The following is a 20,046-nucleotide window of genomic DNA, read 5'->3' on the forward strand; positions in this document are numbered from 1 at the left end:
TAAATATAAAAAAAACATTACTAACAAAAAAAAAACACATTTAATTGTCTTTTGAAACTTTTCCCCACAGTTTAGACTTTACTATTATTGTTTTGCTGAAAATCATGTTTAATCTAAATCTCACTTTGCCTCTCTCTCTCTCTCTCTCTCTCTCTCTCTCTCTCTCTCTCTCTCTCTCTCTCTCTCTCTCTCTCTCTCTCTCTCTCTCTCTCTCTCTCTCTCTCTCTCTCTCTCTCCGTATGTGTGTGTGTGTGTGTGTGTGTGTTTGTAGGGGGATGGTGCCAGCTTCATTTTGATTGTGAAAAGATTAGCTCATTGCTGTGTGCTTTGGCAAGCATTAAAGGATAAAAAAATATATTATTCTGGGTTACAATAAAATTATAGAACCAGTTAATTTGTAACAATAGAAAAAACACATTTGAGTTTCCTTTTCAAACAATGAAGTTTGTGTAACCTAAAAATAAGCAGATTAATGCCTTTTATTTGTGGATGAAAATGAGAGCAAATGATATAGAATAACAAGAAGGTGGGAGTATAGCCTTAGTTAAGAACCAGGTTGGATATGTCCTTGAGAACACAGTTTTAAAGATAAAACTATTGTTATTGCAAAACAGTGTTTCCAGACAGTGAAGAAAAAAAAAAAAACTTTCTCCCACTGTTTAGATTATTATTTTTTTGTTTCTTTCAAATCTTGTTTCTTTCGGAATTAGACTCTGCCTCTCTGTCTGTCGTTCCCCTCCCCCCTCACTCTCCCTCTCTGAATTTCACTCTGTTTGGGTTGTTTGTGTGTGTGTGTGTGTGTGTGTGTGTGTGTGTGTGTGTGTGTGTGTGTGTGTGTGTGTGTGTGTGTGTGTGTGTGTGTGTTGAACTTACAACATTTTAATCTGCAAAATATACATTTGCACATAATTGAAAGTGACCCATTATATCCTAATACATAAAAAAAAATCTATATTTAAATTTCATAATAGGTGTGGCTTGTGGTCATAGGGGTACCAGCTGCTGTGATACATGTGGCATATTAGAGCAATTTTCAAATATTCTCCTGTTAAATGCATATTGCCTGTCGTGCACATTCTCAGCGGTATAAAAACATGCTGCATGTTTTAGAGAGGTCGACTTTGACCAGTAAATATGGCATATTCAGATGACTTTGATATCGTTATTTTAAATTTAATTACATTTAAACATTTAAAAGTGGCTGTTTATAATACACTTCCATAAAATGTATGCAGGCATATTCCTCTTACCTGACACTGATATTAAAATAATTTTTGCGGTTTCTGTGATTTGGCTTTATTTTTTATTATTTTTTATTTAAAAAAAATATTGAATGCCACACATATTGAAATAAAAATAAGCATGCTTTTTGCTGCATAAAATTGGTGAACAATCACAAGCTACGGTAGGTCAAAAACACACAAGAGAAGTGTAAGGATAATACAACATCAGCATTTGGAAAGTATTCTGCACTCATTTTGAAATTGACATTTGACATCATCTGACATAAAATTAATGAATAAAATGTAATTGATCTCATAGATGTGAGTGTTGTGGTTCCTGATCATAGCAGCACCAGTTGCTGCAGTTAATGAGGTGAATTAAAATGACTTTGACATAGTCCCTTTATTTATTTTTTCCCATATTAAATGCCTATTGCCTGCTGTGCACAGTTAAGCTGATGCCACCGGGGTGGCGGTGCCCCCGGCTTGGGCCCGTCATCGCTGCTCGCAGCTTTAATTTTACTTGTTATTCTTTTTTCTCTTTGTTGCACTTTGAGATTCTTCGGAATGAAAAGTGCATTATAAATAAAATCTATTTTAATTAAGACAAGATATCTCTAAACTCTTAAAACATTGATTATCTTTTGGTTAACTTCTGTGGGAGTGAGATCTGTCAGGGTTCTGTCACTTCGGTCTAGCTTTCTCTTGGTTTGGTGACAGAGTCCTGACACTCCTGTATTTTGTCCTGTCTTGTGTGAGCACGCAGCTTTGAGCATGCTCGAGCTGCGTGCTCTTCTGTCCCTGTCATTTTCTGTGTGGGGCGTGGTGTTCGGGTCCCAGCACTTCTGTCTAGTTGGGTTTCGGTTTTGTGTTGGGATTCGGACATTCATGCTCCTTGTGTTTTGTCTTCTGTTGTGAGTGCACAGAATGAGCATTCGCTCATTCTTGTGCACTCTGTGTTGTTGTGTGTGTGCGCTGTCCTGTCTGTGTGTTTTGTGTTGTGTAGCATGCAGCTGGTGTTTTACTTGCTGCATGCTTTCTTGTTGTCATGTTTCGTGTGAACATGCAGTTTATGAGTTTTCATCAACGGCATGTTCATGTCACGTTTGGTGTGAGCACATGTTCATGTGTTTCTTTGTCCCATGTGCTCTCATGTCAATTGTCTAACCCCACCCACCTTGTTTCCTGATTATTGGTTCATTTGCCCCACCTGTTTTCTCCCATTACCCTCGTTTGTTTGCTCCCCATTTAATCTCCTTGTGTTTGCAGTCCTGGGCTGGATCGTCGTCAAACCTTCCTTGTCTAACCTACCTCATGTTTCCCTGCTCCTGAAGTCAAGTCAAGTCAAGCCAAGCCAAGAAAAGTCAAGTCTTGTTTTTCCCCCTCGGGGTTGTTTTTGTTTGTCTTGTTTTGTTTGATTTTTATAATAAAGAGCCCATTCTTCCTGCAATTGAGTCCTCGCTCCTTTTCCCCTCTACAAACCCTGACAGAACGATCCAGCCATCATGAGGACTCAGCGGAGAATGGGCTCAAACCATCTACCAGCATCCACTGCCTACAGTCCCCTCTACCAACGCATGCTCCAGGTAACAGCATCGAGTTCCCTTCGTCAACGGGGGAATGACCTGAGGGAATTTGCCCTGGAGTTCAGGAAGGCAGCGGATGGGCTGGGTTACAATGATGCGGCTCTCAAGGACTTGTTTAACTATGCCCTTGATGAGCCTATTAGCTTTTGGAGGATGTTGGGCATGAGACATCTTTCATTTGAGGGGTTTGTGGAGTTTCTAGACCAAAGTAGGAGGCAGTCAGCACTGCAGCAAGAGGTGCACATGCTTCATCCTTCAGACACTGAGACCTCCAGTTCTCCAACACTCTCCTGCAGAAGGAGGAGAAAGAAGTCCACCTCTAGCTTTGCTGCCGCTACCCTAGAGGTGGCTGATGATGCTGCAGCTCTCCCTGAGATGGCAGTGAACGCTTCTGTTGACCTAGAAGCAGCTATCTCCATGCCTTCACCCAACCAACGTAGGCGGAGAAGGAGAAGGAAGGCTTCCTCCATATCGTCAAGTCTGATGGTACCTGAATTCCCTGTCATGTCTGAAGAGGTTGCCCTTTCTCTCTATGTCACTGCCCTTGTGTGTGTCTGGGCACAGCATCGGTTCCCAGCCTGGAGGCTGCCTTGAAGCCTGTTATCTGCCCAGAGATTATTCCTGAGCCAACTGTTTCCCCTTTATGTCCTACCATGGCCCAGTGGGCTATCCTCGCCTTTTATACCATCATTTTCCTGCGTGCCTGGGAAGCACACACCTCTCAGCTGGGTGTCTCTTGAAATGGACTGCATTTTATATAGCGCTTTTATCCAAAGCGCTTTACATTTTGCCTCACATTCACCCATTCATACACCGACGGCGATGACAGCCATGTAAGGCGCCATCCAGCTCGTCGGGAGCAGCTGGGGTTAGGTGTCTTGCTCATGGACACTTCGACACTTGGTCAGGTGGAACCGGGGATTGAACCACCAACCTTCTGGTTTGTAGACAACCTACATGAACCACTGAGCCACTGCCGCCCCTCTTGTCCTGTCTGCACTCCTGAGACCGTCCCAGAGCCTTTTGCCTGCCCGGTGTCCGTCCCAGAGCCCTCTGCCTGCCCGGAGGCCGTCCCAGAGCCCTCTGCCTGCCCGGAGGCCGCCCCAGAGCCCTCTGCCTGCCCGGAGGCCGTTCCTGAGCCCATTCTTAAGCTCTGGAACTGTCCCACCATTAACCTTGTTTCAGTCCTGTCTGATCTGCCTGTCCTGCTGACCTCATTCAAGTCCCATGCTCTGCCGGTCCGACTCAAGCTTCCTGATCTGCTGGTCCCACTCAGGCCTCCTGTCCAGCCAGCCCAGTCAAGCGTCCAGACCCACCTGATCCTCCCTGGCCCTCAGCAAGGGCTCCAGATCCACCAGAACCTGCCTGGTCCATCCCTCCCTGGCCCTCAGCCATGACTCCAGATCCACTGGAGCCCGCCTGGACTGTCCCTCCAGCACCACCCTGGTCATCTGATGGGGTTCCTGATTGGCCAGAGTCACCCTGGTGTGCCCCTCTGGCTCTGCCCTCGCCTTCTGCTGGGACTCCAGACTTGCCTGAGCCTCCCTGGCTCATCCCTCCCGTCCCTCCCTGGTCCCTTCTTGAGATGTTTCAGGCTGTCCTGCTGGCTCTGACTTGGCACCCCTCCCTCCCTCCTCTCTTTGTCTCTGTGTTTTGATTTTCCTGTCTTGTGTTGTTGTGTCGGTCTTATGTTCCTGTCTTGTTTTGGTGTACCTCTTTGGGGACGCCAGGTGGCGTCCCTTTAGATGGGGGTAGTGTCAGGGTTCTGTCACTTCGGTCTAGCTTTCTCTTGGTTTGGTGACAGAGTCCTGACACTCCTGTATTTTGTCCTGTCTTGTGTGAGCACGCAGCTTTGAGCATGCTCGAGCTGCGTGCTCTTCTGTCCCTGTCATTTTCTGTGTGGGGCGTGGTGTTCGGGTCCCAGGACTTCTGCCTAGTTGGGTTTCGGTTTTGTGTTGGGATTCGGACATTCATGCTCCTTGTGTTTTGTCTTCTGTTGTGAGTGCACAGAATGAGCATTCGCTCATTCTTGTGCACTCTGTGTTGTTGTGTGTGCGCTGTCCTGTCTGTGTGTTTTGTGTTGTGTAGCATGCAGCTGGTGTTTTACTTGCTGCATGCTTTCTTGTTGTCATGTTTCGTGTGAACATGCAGTTTATGAGTTTTCATTAACTGCATGTTCATGTCACGTTTGGTGTGAGCACATGTTCATGTGTTTCTTTGTCCCATGTGCTCTCATGTCAATTGTCTAACCCCACCCACCTTGTTTCCTGATTATTGGTTCATTTGCCCCACCTGTTTTCTCCCATTACCCACGTTTGTTTGCTCCCCATTTAATCTCCTTGTGTTTGCAGTCCTGGGCTGGATCGTCATCAAACCTTCCTTGTCTAACCTACCTCATGTTTCCCTGCTCCTGAAGTCAAGTCAAGCCAAGCCAAGAAAAGTCAAGTCTTGTTTTTCCCCTTCGGGGTTGTTTTTGTTTGTCTTGTTTTGTTTGATTTTTATAATAAAGAGCCCATTCTTCCTCCTTTTCCCCTCTACAAACCCTGACAAGATCTTTGTACCAGTTGCAATGAGACACTTCAAATGATATCAAACACATATTGTACTGTATCGTGTGGCTTGACATTGTAATAAAGAGATTTTGGGTGTATTTTCAGTGATCTCAGCATGAGGAATTGGGGGAGAGGGGTCAACAAGGAAAGATGGAGATTAGCTGATAGTGAGGTGAGACTTGCGTTTCCAGTGGTGTGTGAAGGACAGTTCAGATGTTAATTTCCTTTGTTTTCGTAGAAAGTCCTTGTTCCTCAATTAGACTTTTCAGCATCTGCTTGTTTTTCCAGCCTTACAGGGGCACTGACTCACCCGGAAGCAGATAGATGGCACAGTCCCATAGCCGATGGGGAGGCAGCTTGGAGGCTCACTTGGAGCAGAAGACGTTGCTGAAATATCGTAGCAAGGAGGGATGTTTCTCATTGGACTCTCGATGGATGTCGTACACACTGAGATATCTTCGGAACGTGGCATGGAGGGAACAGGAAGAGCAGAGAAACTCGGGAAGCAGCTAATCGCCCCACTTCAGGATCTTACCAGTTTTTTCATTAGATGATGGTATTATGCTGCTCTAACCATGGGTGCCCTAAGATCACATCAGTGGTGGATTCCTCCAAAACCAGTAGATGTTGCTGTTACACATGCAGGATTCCAACTTGGAGCTGGATGGGACCAGCGATGGAAAGAACTTGTGTTCGGCTGAAGGGTTTGCCTGTTACCGAATGGATCTGGTAGGTGGATGGCGTAGCAGTGGTTTTGAGCCTGAGCTGACAGGAGAGGATGCCAGAAATGAAGTTGCCGCCGACCCAGAGACGAGGAGGGCACTAACTGGAAAGGTGACACTGGGAGCTTTTAGGGTCACAATGGTGGTGAGTGGTTTCATTTTACTTGCAGAAGGAAAAATGGAACACCATGGGACGAGGAGGACGAAATGGGACATGAAGTGCTCAGAGGAACCACAGTAGATACAGAGATTCTGTGTCAGCTGTCTCTGCCATTTAGCCTGGGTCAGACGTTTGTTGCATAGGCTCTGGGGCTGGTTCTGGAGGGCTGACGGATTCTGGTTAGCAGAGGGAAGGAGAGAATAGTGGCTGGCCCTGGTTCTCTTCAAGACATGACTGCATACGAGTGGCAAAGCGAATGGAGAGCTGGATAAAGTGTTTGAGCCCGGTGGTTTCCTCTTATGCAGCAAGATGCAACCACACATGGGGATCCAATCCCTATCGATAGGTGGTCGATAGGTGGAGCTGTTCGTTCCATCCACTGCCTGCCACCAGTGTTCTGAACTGGAGAGCATTCTCATTTACAGACATATTGTTTTGTTTCAAGTGATACAATTGCTCACCGATATATGAATCCCAGGCTGATTTTCCGAAGACCTCTTCAAAATGTGAGATGAAATTTGAAAGAGACTGCCCAATGGAGTTATTCAGGGTCCACAGTGTCTCAGCCCAGCGAAGCACTATGCTACCTTGTTGCGATTGTCGGGGTACAGGTGCAGTTGCATCTCTTTTTCTATTTTTATTTGACAGTAGTCCTTTTTTCCCTGAACATAGTAAATACAGAACCATACTATGCCTACATGTATAGTACACATAGCGTAACGTATGTGAGAGGGTAGCATGCACATTATGAAAGCCTTCGGCAGAATTCAGATGAGCCATTTTAATCTAGATTAATTTAGATGAAAAAAATGAATCTATGCCCACCTCTAAATATATTAGGGATGTATAGTATCTACACTTCGGTACCAAGTCGGTACTAAATTTTTACAAATGTGACGATACCAGCATTTCTGTAGTAGGCTACCGGTAGTACCGACTCCCGAGTATATCCAGTACCCGCAGCTGCGTTCAGTCGCTTCTGTGTTAATCTAAGCGCAGGGCTCCAGACTGTAGCCAAATATATATACTAGTGTATATGAATATTAAACTGCAAAATACTATTTAAATAGTAATCCTGAATGTTCTGCTGTTCTCTGTGAATAAAGGGTGCCTTTAAATGTGTATGTATTATTTACCTGTCCTATAATGATTATCATCATTAATAATAAAGTAATTGAATTTAATAACATTTTTGAAAATAGTTAAATAAAATAAAAATTAATAATAATAAAAAAACCTTTTGCTGTTGGTACCGAGTACCGTCAAAATTTTTATAGTATTGGTACCGTCTACTGGAATTTTCATCCCTAATATACATGCAATTTAAGTGATGATTGAGTGTTGACTAATGTGGAAAAAGGGCATTTTAATTAACATTAACAAAAAAACATAGGGTGAAAGGGTGAAAATGAAATGTATGAAAGCTAAAAAAATAAAGCAACTGTTATCCGACTGAATAGCCTACATACAGTATATTGAAACAGATAATATAGATATATTGTTAATATATATGTTGAGATTTCATAAGTAATACAGTTAGCAGATAAACCATAATCCAAAAATAATAATCTAATACATAATCCAACCATTTTTAAGCCACAAATCACAATTTTGCCCTTGTTATGCCTACAAAAGATTATAACAATATAGTATGTGTGTTTTTTATTCCAATTATATATCATTACACTTATTTTAGAGACACCAGCAATATGTAGGCCAATATCAGCTTCAAAAAATAATTTAGATTAAGTATATTTTGTCTAATGAGCTAGAATGACCAAAAACAGCATATTTATGTAAATATCTCAGTAACACGATTAACCACACGGACATTGAAAATAAAACTTAACATACTAAACGACATCATAAGATCATAAATGAGAGAATAATAATAATAACACCATCATAAGTTGGAGGCATTACAATGGTTTCCTACCTTTAGAGACAATCACCTGAAATTAGTGTCTACTCTGAATTTAATACTTAGAAAACATAGCGGATGTTCATGTCATAGCGTTTGTTCTGCTCATCCTGTGTCAGTTATTTCCGCTCTAATTTGAAAAGATGATTATCTGGAAAGCTCTATGGTAAAGTCCTGCAAGCACGCTCACGTCCTTGCCTCACTGCCTTATTTATTTTCACAGTCATTCAAATGTTTGTGCATGAAGGCACCTCAAGAAACTGATTTCTGACAGACTTCTGAGGCAGCCTAACAGTTTAATGATCTATTCTAGAGCAAAAAAGAGAGCACTTTGGTGAGAAATAAACAACTATTTAAAGGGGTGAGGAATTGAGAAATCAACTTTCCCTTGAGTCTTTGATATATAAAAGGTCATGGTAAAATAAGAATACCCTGTAATTTTCAGAGCTGAAAACTTCCTTGTTAGTAAAAGAAAAGCTTTTATATACACCAGGCTCAGAAAACGAGGCTCTCTAATCAATAACGTATTTGAAGGGTGAAACACCACCTCTATGGCCCAGTCCCAAATAGCACATTTCATGTGCACATTTGATCTTGTGGACTTACAATAGCCGCTGTGTGCGTGTGTCCGTAAAGTCCACAAAACCACAGGGTGTCCCATTTGTCATATTAGGTCTCAGAAGGGTGCTCGCGAGCGCCCCCTTTGCGGCCGTTATGCGCCCTCGATCTGGACTTCTGCCGAGCCCGCACTACGCAGCTGGCTTTTTCCCGTCAGTCAAAGTGGCATTACTTCCTGGAAGAGCGGACTCAGAGGAAGTCTGTGAGGGTTTAGGGTGCCATTTGGGACAAGGCCTGTGTATGCTGCTTCTGTAGCCTCGCCCACTATCTCGTGGAGCTAAACTGATCTCATTACTGAGCAATAAACATGCCAAAGATAGCAAGATAATCGTTTGTAAACAAGACACAGGTTGACTCTGGCCCGGCCTGGAGGCCGAGGTGAAGCGCTTCTGCCAAGCCTGCCCCACCTGCCAGCGGACATCGCCACGATTTCCTCCCCCCAGCCCGCTGATTCCGCTGCCCATCATAGAGGTGCCCTTCGAGCGAATCGGAATGGATCTGGTGGGACCGCTGCCGAAGTCCGCCCGGGGGTTCGAAAACATCCTCGTCATCGTGGACTATGCCACCCGCTACCCAGAGGCCATTCCCCTCCGGAAAGCCACCACCAAGGCCATCGCCCAGGAGCTCTTCCTTCTGTGTAGCCGGGTGGGCATCCCCGCCCAGATTCTGACTGACCAGGGCACCCCGTTCATGTCCCGGATGATGGCCGATCTCTGCAGGCTCCTGAAGGTCCAACAGCTCCGCACAACGGTGTACCACCCCCAGACCGACGGCCTCGTCGAGCGGTTTAACCAAACCCTCAAGCAGATGCTGCGGCGGGTGGCCGCCGAAGACCCGCGGGACTGGGACAAGATGCTGCCTTATGTCCTCTTTGGCATCCGGGAAGTCCCCCAAGCGTCCACCGGCTTCACCCCCTTTGAGCTCCTCTTCGGCCGGCAACCCCGTGGACTGCTCGACGTGGCCAAGGAGGCCGGGGAGCAACAACCGGGGGTACACCGTTCCACCGTCGAACACGTGCGGCAGATGCGTGACAGGATCGACCGCGTGATGCCCATCGTCCGGGAGAACCTGGCCAAAGCCCAGCAGGCCCAGCGGAGGCACTTCGACCGGGCCGCCCAGCCCCGAGAGTTCCAGCGCGGGGACCACGTCTTGGTCCTAGTCCCGACAGCCGCCTGTAAATTCTTGGCCACCTGGCAGGGTCCCTTCACAGTCGCCGAGAAGGTCGGGCCCGTCACCTACCGGGTCCGGCAGCCTGGGAAGAGGAGAGCCGACCAGCTGTACCACATCAACCTCCTGAAACGCTGGGTCGGGACCGGGCCCCAACTCTCCGCGTTCTCGGAGCCCCCGCCGGTGATGGTAGACATGGACCCCCAGCTGTCGGCGGCCCAAAAGTCGGAGTTGCAGCACCTGGTCAGTCAGTTTTCTGCGGTGTTCTCCCCTCGCCCCGGGCGGACTCATGTCCTGGAGCACGACGTCAGAACGGCCCCAGGAGTCGTCGTTCGGCAGCGGCCCTACCGTGTTCCGGAGGCTCTGCGACACGCCATAGAGGCAGAGGTACAGGAGATGCTGAAGTTAGGGGTCATCGAACCATCGCGTCCTCCCTTTCGGCCTGCACGGAGCACCCGCCACCTTCCAGCAGCTCATGGACATCCTGCTCCGATCCCACCAAGCCTACGCGGCGGCCTACTTGGATGACGTGGTGGTACACTCCGAGACCTGGGAGGACCACCTGGACCGGCTGCGGAAGGTGCTGTCGGAGTTACGTCGGGCTGGGCTGACCGCCAACCCCCGGAAATGCCACCTAGGACTCGCAGAAGCCAAGTACCTCGGCTACCAGGTGGGACGGGGCCTGATCCGACCCCAGGAGAAGAAGGTCTCTGCGATTCTCTCCGCTCCCCGTCCCACCACGAAGACGCAGGTACGAGCCTTTTTGGGGTTGGCGGGTTACTATCGGTGCTTTATCCCTGACTTCTCCTCCTTAGCCTCTCCCCTGACAGACCTGACCAGGAAGGGGCAGCCAGAGAAGATCCTGTGGAGCACCGAGGCGGAGGCGGCGTTCCACCGCATCAAGTCGGCCCTCACCTCGGCCCCGGTCCTACGAGCGCCCGACTTCAATAGCCCCTTCCTGCTGCAGACGGACGCCTCCGACACCGGGTTGGGAGCCGTCCTTTCCCAGGTCACCGACGGCGAGGAACACCCGGTGATCTACATCAGCCGAAAGCTGACCCCAGCAGAACAGCGCTACGCAACCGTGGAACGGGAGGCGTTGGCCGTCAAGTGGGCAGTCATGGAGCTCCGGTATTACCTCCTGGGCCGCCACTTCACCCTGACCACTGACCACGCACCACTTCAATGGATGGCCCGGGCCAAGGAGACGAATGCCAGGGTGACGCGGTGGTTCCTGGTGCTCCAGGACTTCAACTTCACCGTCCAACATTGTGCCGGGACGGCCAACGCCAACGCCGATGGTCTTTCCCGGATGTGGTCAGCTTTCGCAGGTCTGTCAGGCTCCACTCCCCCCCCCCCCCCCCCAGTTTCCCCGCTTCTCCGCAGGACTAGGACGTCGCTTAGGGGGGGGGAGTGTGACAAGTGTCCCGAGCGCTCATCAGCGTCGCCCTGGAAACAAGGCGGGAACACCTGCACCCGCTCGTCACAGGCTGAGCCGTCACAGCTGCAGCTCAACAGCGGGCGGCTTTATAAGCCTGCCCGCCGCCCAAAGAGGTGAGAGATGTCTCCCGAAGACTCGGCTAACTGTTGTCTCCATTTCACCCCCAGAAAGCAGCGTGTGACGGCCAGCACTCACTCTGAGCACGGATCCAGATCACCGCGAGCACTGAGGACGAGGGAGAGAGAGAGAGACCACACCGAGCACGGAGCACCCCACTCGATGCACTTTCACTTTCATTATTGTTAATAAATCCACCCTTCGGGGAAATTCACCGGCCCTCCTGTGTCGTGTACTTCTTCACCCCGTCACAATATATATATATATATAAAGATTTACAGTGGCAACTCAGAGATATACAGTGGCATTTAAGTATGAAATTGAATGAATAAATGTAGGCTTAAATTAAAGCTACATAGTCTTCAATATACAACATTTATTAAAAGCAATGTATTAAAGGTCTTTTTTTTATTAACATCATTTTAGAGGTGAACTGTCCCTTTAAGGACAGCGTGTTCACTAGGCTGTGCTGCTGTCAATTGAAGACCTGCTCACATCTCATATATAGACGCACGCAAATTTACTTTCACTTTAGACATAACCGACTGTGTTTATATGTTACCCTTGTGTGTATTTGACAATATTAGCACAGTAAGACTGTCCAGTAATCACGTGTGTTTGACAGACGTTTAGTGAGCGCGCTCAATACAAAACAGTGTGTAGCGCCTCTCTAGCGTGCTTAACTATAACGAGAGGTGGCTATCCTGAGTTCTTTAACTAGCTGTACTATCCAATGAGGTTTCACTAATAAACGTATAAATGTTTAACTTGTGTGTGTGTATTTACTTACTTATTATATTAAATACTTTTCCCCTTTAAATCACTATTTAAACAGTAATATTTACACTTGAACAGGAAATTAAATGCCTTGGACTTACTTTTATCCTATAAACACTTTCACATTTAGTCCAAATATACTTTTTTTCTGAATTAACTTAAAATATCAAAAGAATCAGAAACTGCAACTGTTTTATAAAAAAGTAAAACAGGATTTACTTAGGAAATGTTAGATATGTTCTGTCAAAATCACTTTTCAGATCACAAATGCATTAAAAATCACATTGAAAACATAAGGGCCCAAAAAAAGAAAATAGCCGGCAAATCCCTAGCTTAATATTCAAATACACGTCAAATGTTCAAATGATGCAGGCCTGAATGTAGCTTGGGTGCGTTGTAGCCTTAAACCAAATGGCTGCTTCACCACACAGGCCAAACAAAAAAATACGGTACCTTTTACTCAATGTGAATGTAACCTCCCTCGCACAGGATCAAAGGCGTCAGCAGCAGAGGGCAGAACGAGAAGATTCACGCTGAAGAGAAAAGTCTGAAGAGAAGATGCACATGACGATCTCAGCAAAGTCCACCACTCGATAGCACTATCCGGCTCCGTCAGGGTCTTTGATCTTCATCGGTCGCACAGTTCAACACGGGCTTTACTAATCGAGGTCGCTGGTCGCTAACTTGTCAGCAAAGTCCATGCACAAACACTAGTCACTTAATCAGCGGCTAATTTAAACTTACTTCTGTCTTACAGTGATGAGTTTACCACTCACACAGACGGAACTATCACCACTCACGTTCTAAGAGTCCTTGTGGAACCCTCTCACTCACACAGTGCGATACATTCCCCACAACAGTCTTTTCTTTACCGCAAACAAAACCACCTGCGTTCGTCTCTCTCTTCCTTGTCCCTTGACCTCTACTCTCATTGGCTCATACACATACTCGCAGAAATAAAATAACTTAACAAAGCATTTGTGTAACTTTATATTCCTATTTTTACAGGCATGTTTTAAAGTATTTTCACATATTATTACTCAACAAATATTTAACATTTTAAATGCTGTATTAGTAAACCATGAACATTAACCAATATGCATTTTTCTCATTGAGCAAAATCATAACTTCGTCACTGGTCAATGAATCTTAACTTTTTTTTTCCCCTGGTATTCTATTTATTAAACTATGAAATTATTTATTCAACTTGTATATCTTATACTAATAAATATATTTCAACAGGGTTACACCCTCCCCCTTTTAAATGTCTGCATGTCCTCATCAGACACCAATAAACTATCAAAGGAGTCCTAATGGCATAATAACTAATGTATCTAGTGTTTTCCTATTTTAATGACTATCCCTCTGTGTACTATGGTCAAAGGCTCATCTCTTGATTTACCAGGCTCATCATAGGTAAGTCTAATAGTTGGCTTGGCAGTTCTCTTAGGTCTAGGCTCAAAGCTGGGCTGCCTTCAGACTCCGATCCAGCTTCACTTGTATCTTCCCGAGCTACTTCCGTATCACACTCATGCTCAGGTTCGGGGTCAGAGTTGTGGTCAACTTCTTCTGAGTCTGGATCATTTCCAGGAACATGTTCGGGTCTAGGGTAATTTCCCTGTTCATCTTCTAACTCAGATACAGGCCTGGCAGGATTTAGCACCCTTGGGACAAGCTCTCTCCAACTGACACAGTGAGGAACATAATACTCCATGTCAGAGGACGAATCAGAAAACTCCTGTGACTCTTGAGTTTTTGGTTGTGAGTCACTTTGACTTCTTTTTTGAGTGTCTGGTCTGGTCTTGGGTTTCTTAGGCGGAGCAGAATCCTGGTCAGTGCATGGTATTCTCACCAGCTGTCCAATCGGAAGAAGGTGGTCTCTGTGCATAGTCTTGGTTCCTAGCCTTCCATCCTCCCGCTTGATCTTGAACACTGGTAGGTTTGGCATCTTTCCCACGACAACATACGGATCAGGACTCCACTTGCTTTCTAGTTTGTGCTTGCCTCTCAGGCCTAGATTCCGAAGCAGTACTCTGTCGCCGATCTCAATGGACTGAAAGGTAACTCTGCGATCGTACAACCTCTTATTTCTCTGGTGCCGTTTGTCTGCGGCATCAGAGGCTAACTTGTAGGCTTGCTTCAAGTCTTCCTTTAGCTTTGTTACATATCGGGTGTGAGACACCTCTTCTATGCCATCAGGGGATGTTCCAAAGCACAAATCAACAGGAAGTCTCGCCTCTCTGCCAAACATTAGACGGTACGGCGAGTACCCTGTGGCATCACACTTGGTGCTGTTGTAAGCATGGACCAAGTGTGGCACATGTTGACTCCACGTACGCTGCTTTTCTCGGCCTAACGTACCTAGCATCGATAGCAGAGTTCTGTTGAACCGCTCCGGCTGCGGGTCTCCTTGCGGATGATACGGCGTGGTCCGCGACTTTCGTATCCCCATCAAGGTCAACAGTTCTCGGATCAAACGGCTCTCAAAATCTCTTCCTTGATCCGAATGGATCCTTGAAGGCAGTCCATAATGTATGAAATATTTCTCAATCAGGACCTTTGCCACAACATGGGCCTTCTGGCTTTTAGTGGGGAAAGCCTGAGCATATCTCGTAAAGTGATCCGTTACAACCAACACATTACTTATGCCTTTGGAGTCAGGCTCCATGGAAAGAAAGTCCATGCACACTAAATCCATGGGTCCATGGCTTACAATCTGGTGCAACGGAGCAGCTCTCTGTATTGGGGTCTTGTGCGTGACACACTCCCCACAGTTCTTGATATATTCTTCCACTTGCATCGACATCCTAGGCCAAAAGAATCTACTTCGGAGCAGGTCAACGGTTCTTTCGTGTCCCAGGTGTCCCAGGTCATCATGCATTGCCTTCATAACCATCTCTCGGAACTCTCTCGGCAGGAGGAGTTGACTGATCACCTCTCCGGATGGTCTTTTGCTATACCGATACAGTAATCCATCTTTCATTTCCAGCTTTCCAGCTTCCCTTTTCAATCTGGACAATTCAGGATTCATGGTCCCCTCCTCTTGCCAACGCCCATGCTTGACTGCTTGTATGGCCGGTCCAATGGCTTCATCCTCTTCTTGGGCTTTCCTGAGACTCCGTTTTGACATGAGTTCCAGCGACTTTAACTCCAGGTGTGTGGGAAAAGCATACAGGTCAGGCACACAGTGGGGAGATGCTCCGAGCTGAGCAACACAGACAGATGTACTGCATGCAGACTCTGAAACGCAGATTCCTTGACATATGGATTTCACTCCAGACTGAGGTATAGTCACCCAGCCATTGCCATCCTCCTCCGGCATGTTCCTTGACAACAGGTCGGCATCAATGTTCTGTCGGCCTGGGCGATACTGCACATCAAATTCATACGTCGATAGGGCAGCTAGCCAGCGATGCCCCACCGCATTAAGCTTGGCTGTGGACAGCACGTATGTAAGCGGGTTGTTGTCAGTACGTACAAAATCTTGCACCATACAAATAGTCGTGGAATTTGTCGACTACTGCCCACTTGAGTGACAAGAATTCCAGCAGATGTATGGGGTAGTTTCTCTCTGCAGAGCTCAGTTTTCGGCTTGCAAAGGTAACAGGTCTCAGGCCTTCAGGATGTTCTTGGTAAATAACAGCACCCAGACCCTTCAAGCTGGCATCCACATGCAGGATGTATGGATGTTGTGGATTGGCAAAGGCCAGGACAGGCGCATGTGTCAGACAGTAAATTATGTGATGAAATGCATCTGTACAGGATTTGTCCCATCTTTCCCCGAACGGCGCCGATTCTTTCAAGTAGACTTTGTTCACATTGTGGGTGTCCTTACTTCTCTTCTGAGTTGGAGCATACCCCTTTGTGAGTTCAGTCAACGGTCTAACAATTTCAGAATAGTTCTGAATAAATCGGCGGTAATAACCACAAAATCCTAGGAAAGATTGTAACGTCTTCAGATTTGTTGGCATGGGCCATGTAGTGACTGCCTCAATCTTGTTTGGATCAGGGGCAACTCCATCCGAAGACACGATGTGGCCCAGGTACTTGACCCTTGGCAGACATATTTGGCACTTGTCCACTGAAAGTTTCAGCCCAACTTCACCGAGACGATCTAGGACCTTAAGCAGTCTCTCTTCGTGTTCCTCAAGAGTTTTTCCAAACACTATAACATCGTCCAGGTACACCAGTACTTGTAAGAGGTTCATGTCACCGACAGCCTTTTCCATCAACCTTTGAAAGGTTGCTGGTGCCCCGGTAATGCCTTGAGGCATTCGTTCAAACTGGAAAAATCCTAACGGACAAATGAATGCCGTTTTCTCTTTGTCCTCTTCGGACATAGCTATCTGATAGTAGCCCGAGCGCAAATCCAGTACAGAAAACCACTGACTCCCTGTTAATGCATTCAAAGCATCTTCAATGCATGGTGTTGTGTACTGGTCAGGTATGGTGCGGCTATTCAACAGTCGGTAATCTATACACATCCTAATAGCCCCAGTCTTCTTTCTGACTACAACTATAGGGGATGCATAGGGGCTTCGCGACTCTGTTATGATTCCGGCCTGCAGCAATTCTTGTAAATGCTTTCTCACATCTTCGATATCTGCAGGGGCTAATCGGCGTGATCGTTGACGGAAAGGGCGGGAATCAGAAAGTCGAATTCTGTGCTCTACTCCTCTTGCTAATCCCACGTCCCACTCGTGCATTGAGAATACATAAGACTTCTGAGCTAGTTTCTTACGTAATCTGTTCTTCCATTGTTCTGAGATAGGAGAGTCCCCAAAGTTGATCATGCTCTCATCAAAGTCAGAGGAAGCAGTCTCCTTAGGGGGAATCGTCGCAACTGAATCAATGTGGTACACACATCCAATCACTGTTCCCACCGGTATGGAAGTTTCTCTTGAAGAGTCATTTTTTAGTTGTATTCTCAAACTGTTGACATCCAATGCCCCACTGGGCACAACCATGGGATGAAAAATCACATCAGCAGGTAAGGCAGCTGCTGGTGAGGAGTCTATCATCAGGATTTCTTGAGCAACAGGTTCCTTCAGCTCGACTTTGCACACAACCTGAGTCTCACCATCTGGGGGTAAGACTAAGGGACCAGGACCCATCCATCGGACACAACCAGCTTCCTCCTCTTGGACTGGAACCGCACCACCCTGTAGAGCAGTTTGATCTTCCTCAACATGAACACGAAGGCCTAGTGTTCGGGTGACATCAATGCCATTATCTTTGCATTGATTCACCAAACGTCTAACATGGCTTGCATTCGTGCCCACGATGACTGACATCTCATCTTCAGTCCTTGGATTAGGACATATGAGAGCTAGGACAGTTACAGTCTGACTGGTTCCTAACACCTCAGCTGGATATTCCACATCAACCACCACGTAGCCACGGTAAGGGTAACTAGCTCCAGACTCACTTAAACCCCACAGGGAAAGACCAGCTACTGGCTGAATGGGGATCTCAGACAAGTGCTTCAGGTACCAAGGTTCAAAAATGATCGTCACCTGAGAGCCACTATCTAATAGAGCAGTGCAGGGTTGTCCATTAACCTTCAGTGGCACCAGGCTAGGCGGCCCAACTAAACCTTCCGGAATAAGCACACCATCCGGCATGTCAGCTGTACTTTTCTCAACAGAACAGTTAACAGCATTGGTGGAGGCATCACTTGACGGCTGGTTGTTCTTGGACAGCTTCAAAGCTTGGATAAGTCTCTTGATAACTTTAGCCTGGTTTTCTGGGCTTTGGCACTTCCTTGCAAAATGCCCATTCTCACCACATCGATAACAGAAGTGTTCCTCCGATACTTTCAATGATCGCTGTGGGGAACTGGCTACTGGTTTCGAGGTATTCACAGCTGAAATGGCAGCTTGAGGTTCAGTTACTTTATTGGTTACCTTCTGTTGCAAGCGCTTCATTTGTTTTTTCAAAGCCGTTATCTCACTGTCTGAACTGCACTCACTGCATACTATATTTGAGGGAATTTTCTCACTGCTAACTGATGGGTTGTGGGCTGGCTTAGACACGACAGCAGCAACCAAGGCTTTAAGTTCTTTAATTTCAGACTTCAAGGTCTGAATCTCCGTCTGTTTCACCTCAGCATTCTGCCTTACATTTCCACTTTGCACGACAGGAGTAATCTTCTTTCATGAGGCCTCATATTCCTCTTCTGTTCGAATCTCTTTTAAAAGCTGGAGAAAAGTCGGGGGATTTGCTCTCCTCTCTCTCAATCGAAGGTTAACTAACATCAGATCAGAGGTTATCGAACCACGTAACAATTTGTCAAGTCTTGCTCTATCTGCACATCTAAGGGGGAGACCATCTCTCTTCACCACCCTATTCAACGACTGTTCGAGACGTCTGAGGAAGTCAGACAGCTTCTCACCTGGTTGTTGCTGCAGTAGGCGAAATGCAAAATACAACTCTTCTCCTGACTCTGCTGTCCCAAAAGCATGCTCCAGGGCCTCTAAACAGTCTTCGGGGCTCACATCAGGATCACTGGCTCGTACTGCCTTTACAATGTCAAGTGCCAGGCCTCTGAGACTTTCCATTAGTCTCCGCCTCTTCTCTTTGTGAGAACAGTCACACTCTTCCACCATGAGCCGTGCTTGACCCAACCAGTGGTCGAACTGCTCTTCTCCAGCTGGGGTGGGCAACAACCCAGAAAAAGTTTGTAGGCGGCGATAACTTCCATGCTCACTTGATGACTTGGATGTCTTGTCAAGTAAATCACTCACAGCTCGCAGGATTGCCTCTGTGGACTTGGCAGCAGCTTTATCTTCAGGGAACAATGTGCGAAGGTCTTCAGCATGTCTATCTGAAGCTGGTTGCGTTCCGGACATATCAACTTGTGTACTGGCTTGTGTAGCTGCATCAGCTATGATTACCGACCACGGGCTTCCACCATCAATAGGAAACACTTCAAAGGGAACAATTTCGCCTTTTACTACTTCCTTACATTCACACAAGACCAAGTATTGGTTTAGTTGGTTGTTGAAAATTCGACCTCTGACTCGCACTCGTCCCAAGCACTTCACAGTTTGCATTGTCTTTTCAATTGCACTTATGTCTACATCATCTCGGATGAGCACCATGACTGCATGAGCCTCGTCTAATGCCTCCCCGCGGCACCAGCCTTTTAATTCTGTTGCTAGCTCTTTCATGGGTTCCATATTGGCTTATCAAATAGCACTATGTAAAGCTTCAGAAGGCTAATTTTCAATAAAAAATAAATAAAATTAAAATAAAACGAGAAACCCACTCTAATTATCCCAGCGGTGCCTCCATTTTATGTAGCGCCTCTCTAGCGTGCTTAACTATAACGAGAGGTGGCTATCCTGAGTTCTTTAACTAGCTGTACTATCCAATAAGTGAGGTTTCACTAATAAACGTATAAATGTTTAACTTGTGTGTGTGTACTTACTTACTTATTATATTAAATACTTTTCCCCTTTAAATCACTATTTAAACAGTAATATTTACACTTGAACAGGAAATTAAATGCCTTGGACTTACTTTTATCCTATAAACACTTTCACATTTAGTCCAAATATACTTTTTTTCTGAATTAACTTAAAATATCAAAAGAATCAGAAACTGCAACTGTTTTATAAAAAAGTAAAACAGGATTTACTTAGGAAATGTTAGATATGTTCTGTCAAAATCACTTTTCAGATCACAAATGCATTAAAAATCACATTGAAAACATAAGGGCCCAAAAAAAGAAAATAGCCGGCAAATCCCTAGCTTAATA

The 20,046-nt window shown here is 46.2% G+C and overlaps 1 protein-coding gene across 1 annotated transcript; it reads right to left on the reverse strand.

Moving 5' to 3' along the window:
- Positions 1–18,439: 18,439 nt before the first annotated feature.
- LOC137063180 (paraneoplastic antigen Ma2-like) lies at positions 18,440–19,465 on the reverse strand. The gene has a single exon (XM_067434249.1). The coding sequence runs from the start codon at positions 19,463–19,465 to the stop codon at positions 18,440–18,442; it is 1,026 nt and encodes a 341-aa protein (XP_067290350.1).
- Positions 19,466–20,046: the final 581 nt, after the last annotated feature.

Source organism: Pseudorasbora parva, chromosome 23, assembly GCF_024679245.1.
Source record: "Pseudorasbora parva isolate DD20220531a chromosome 23, ASM2467924v1, whole genome shotgun sequence".
NCBI classification, from domain to species: Eukaryota; Metazoa; Chordata; class Actinopteri; order Cypriniformes; family Gobionidae; genus Pseudorasbora; species Pseudorasbora parva.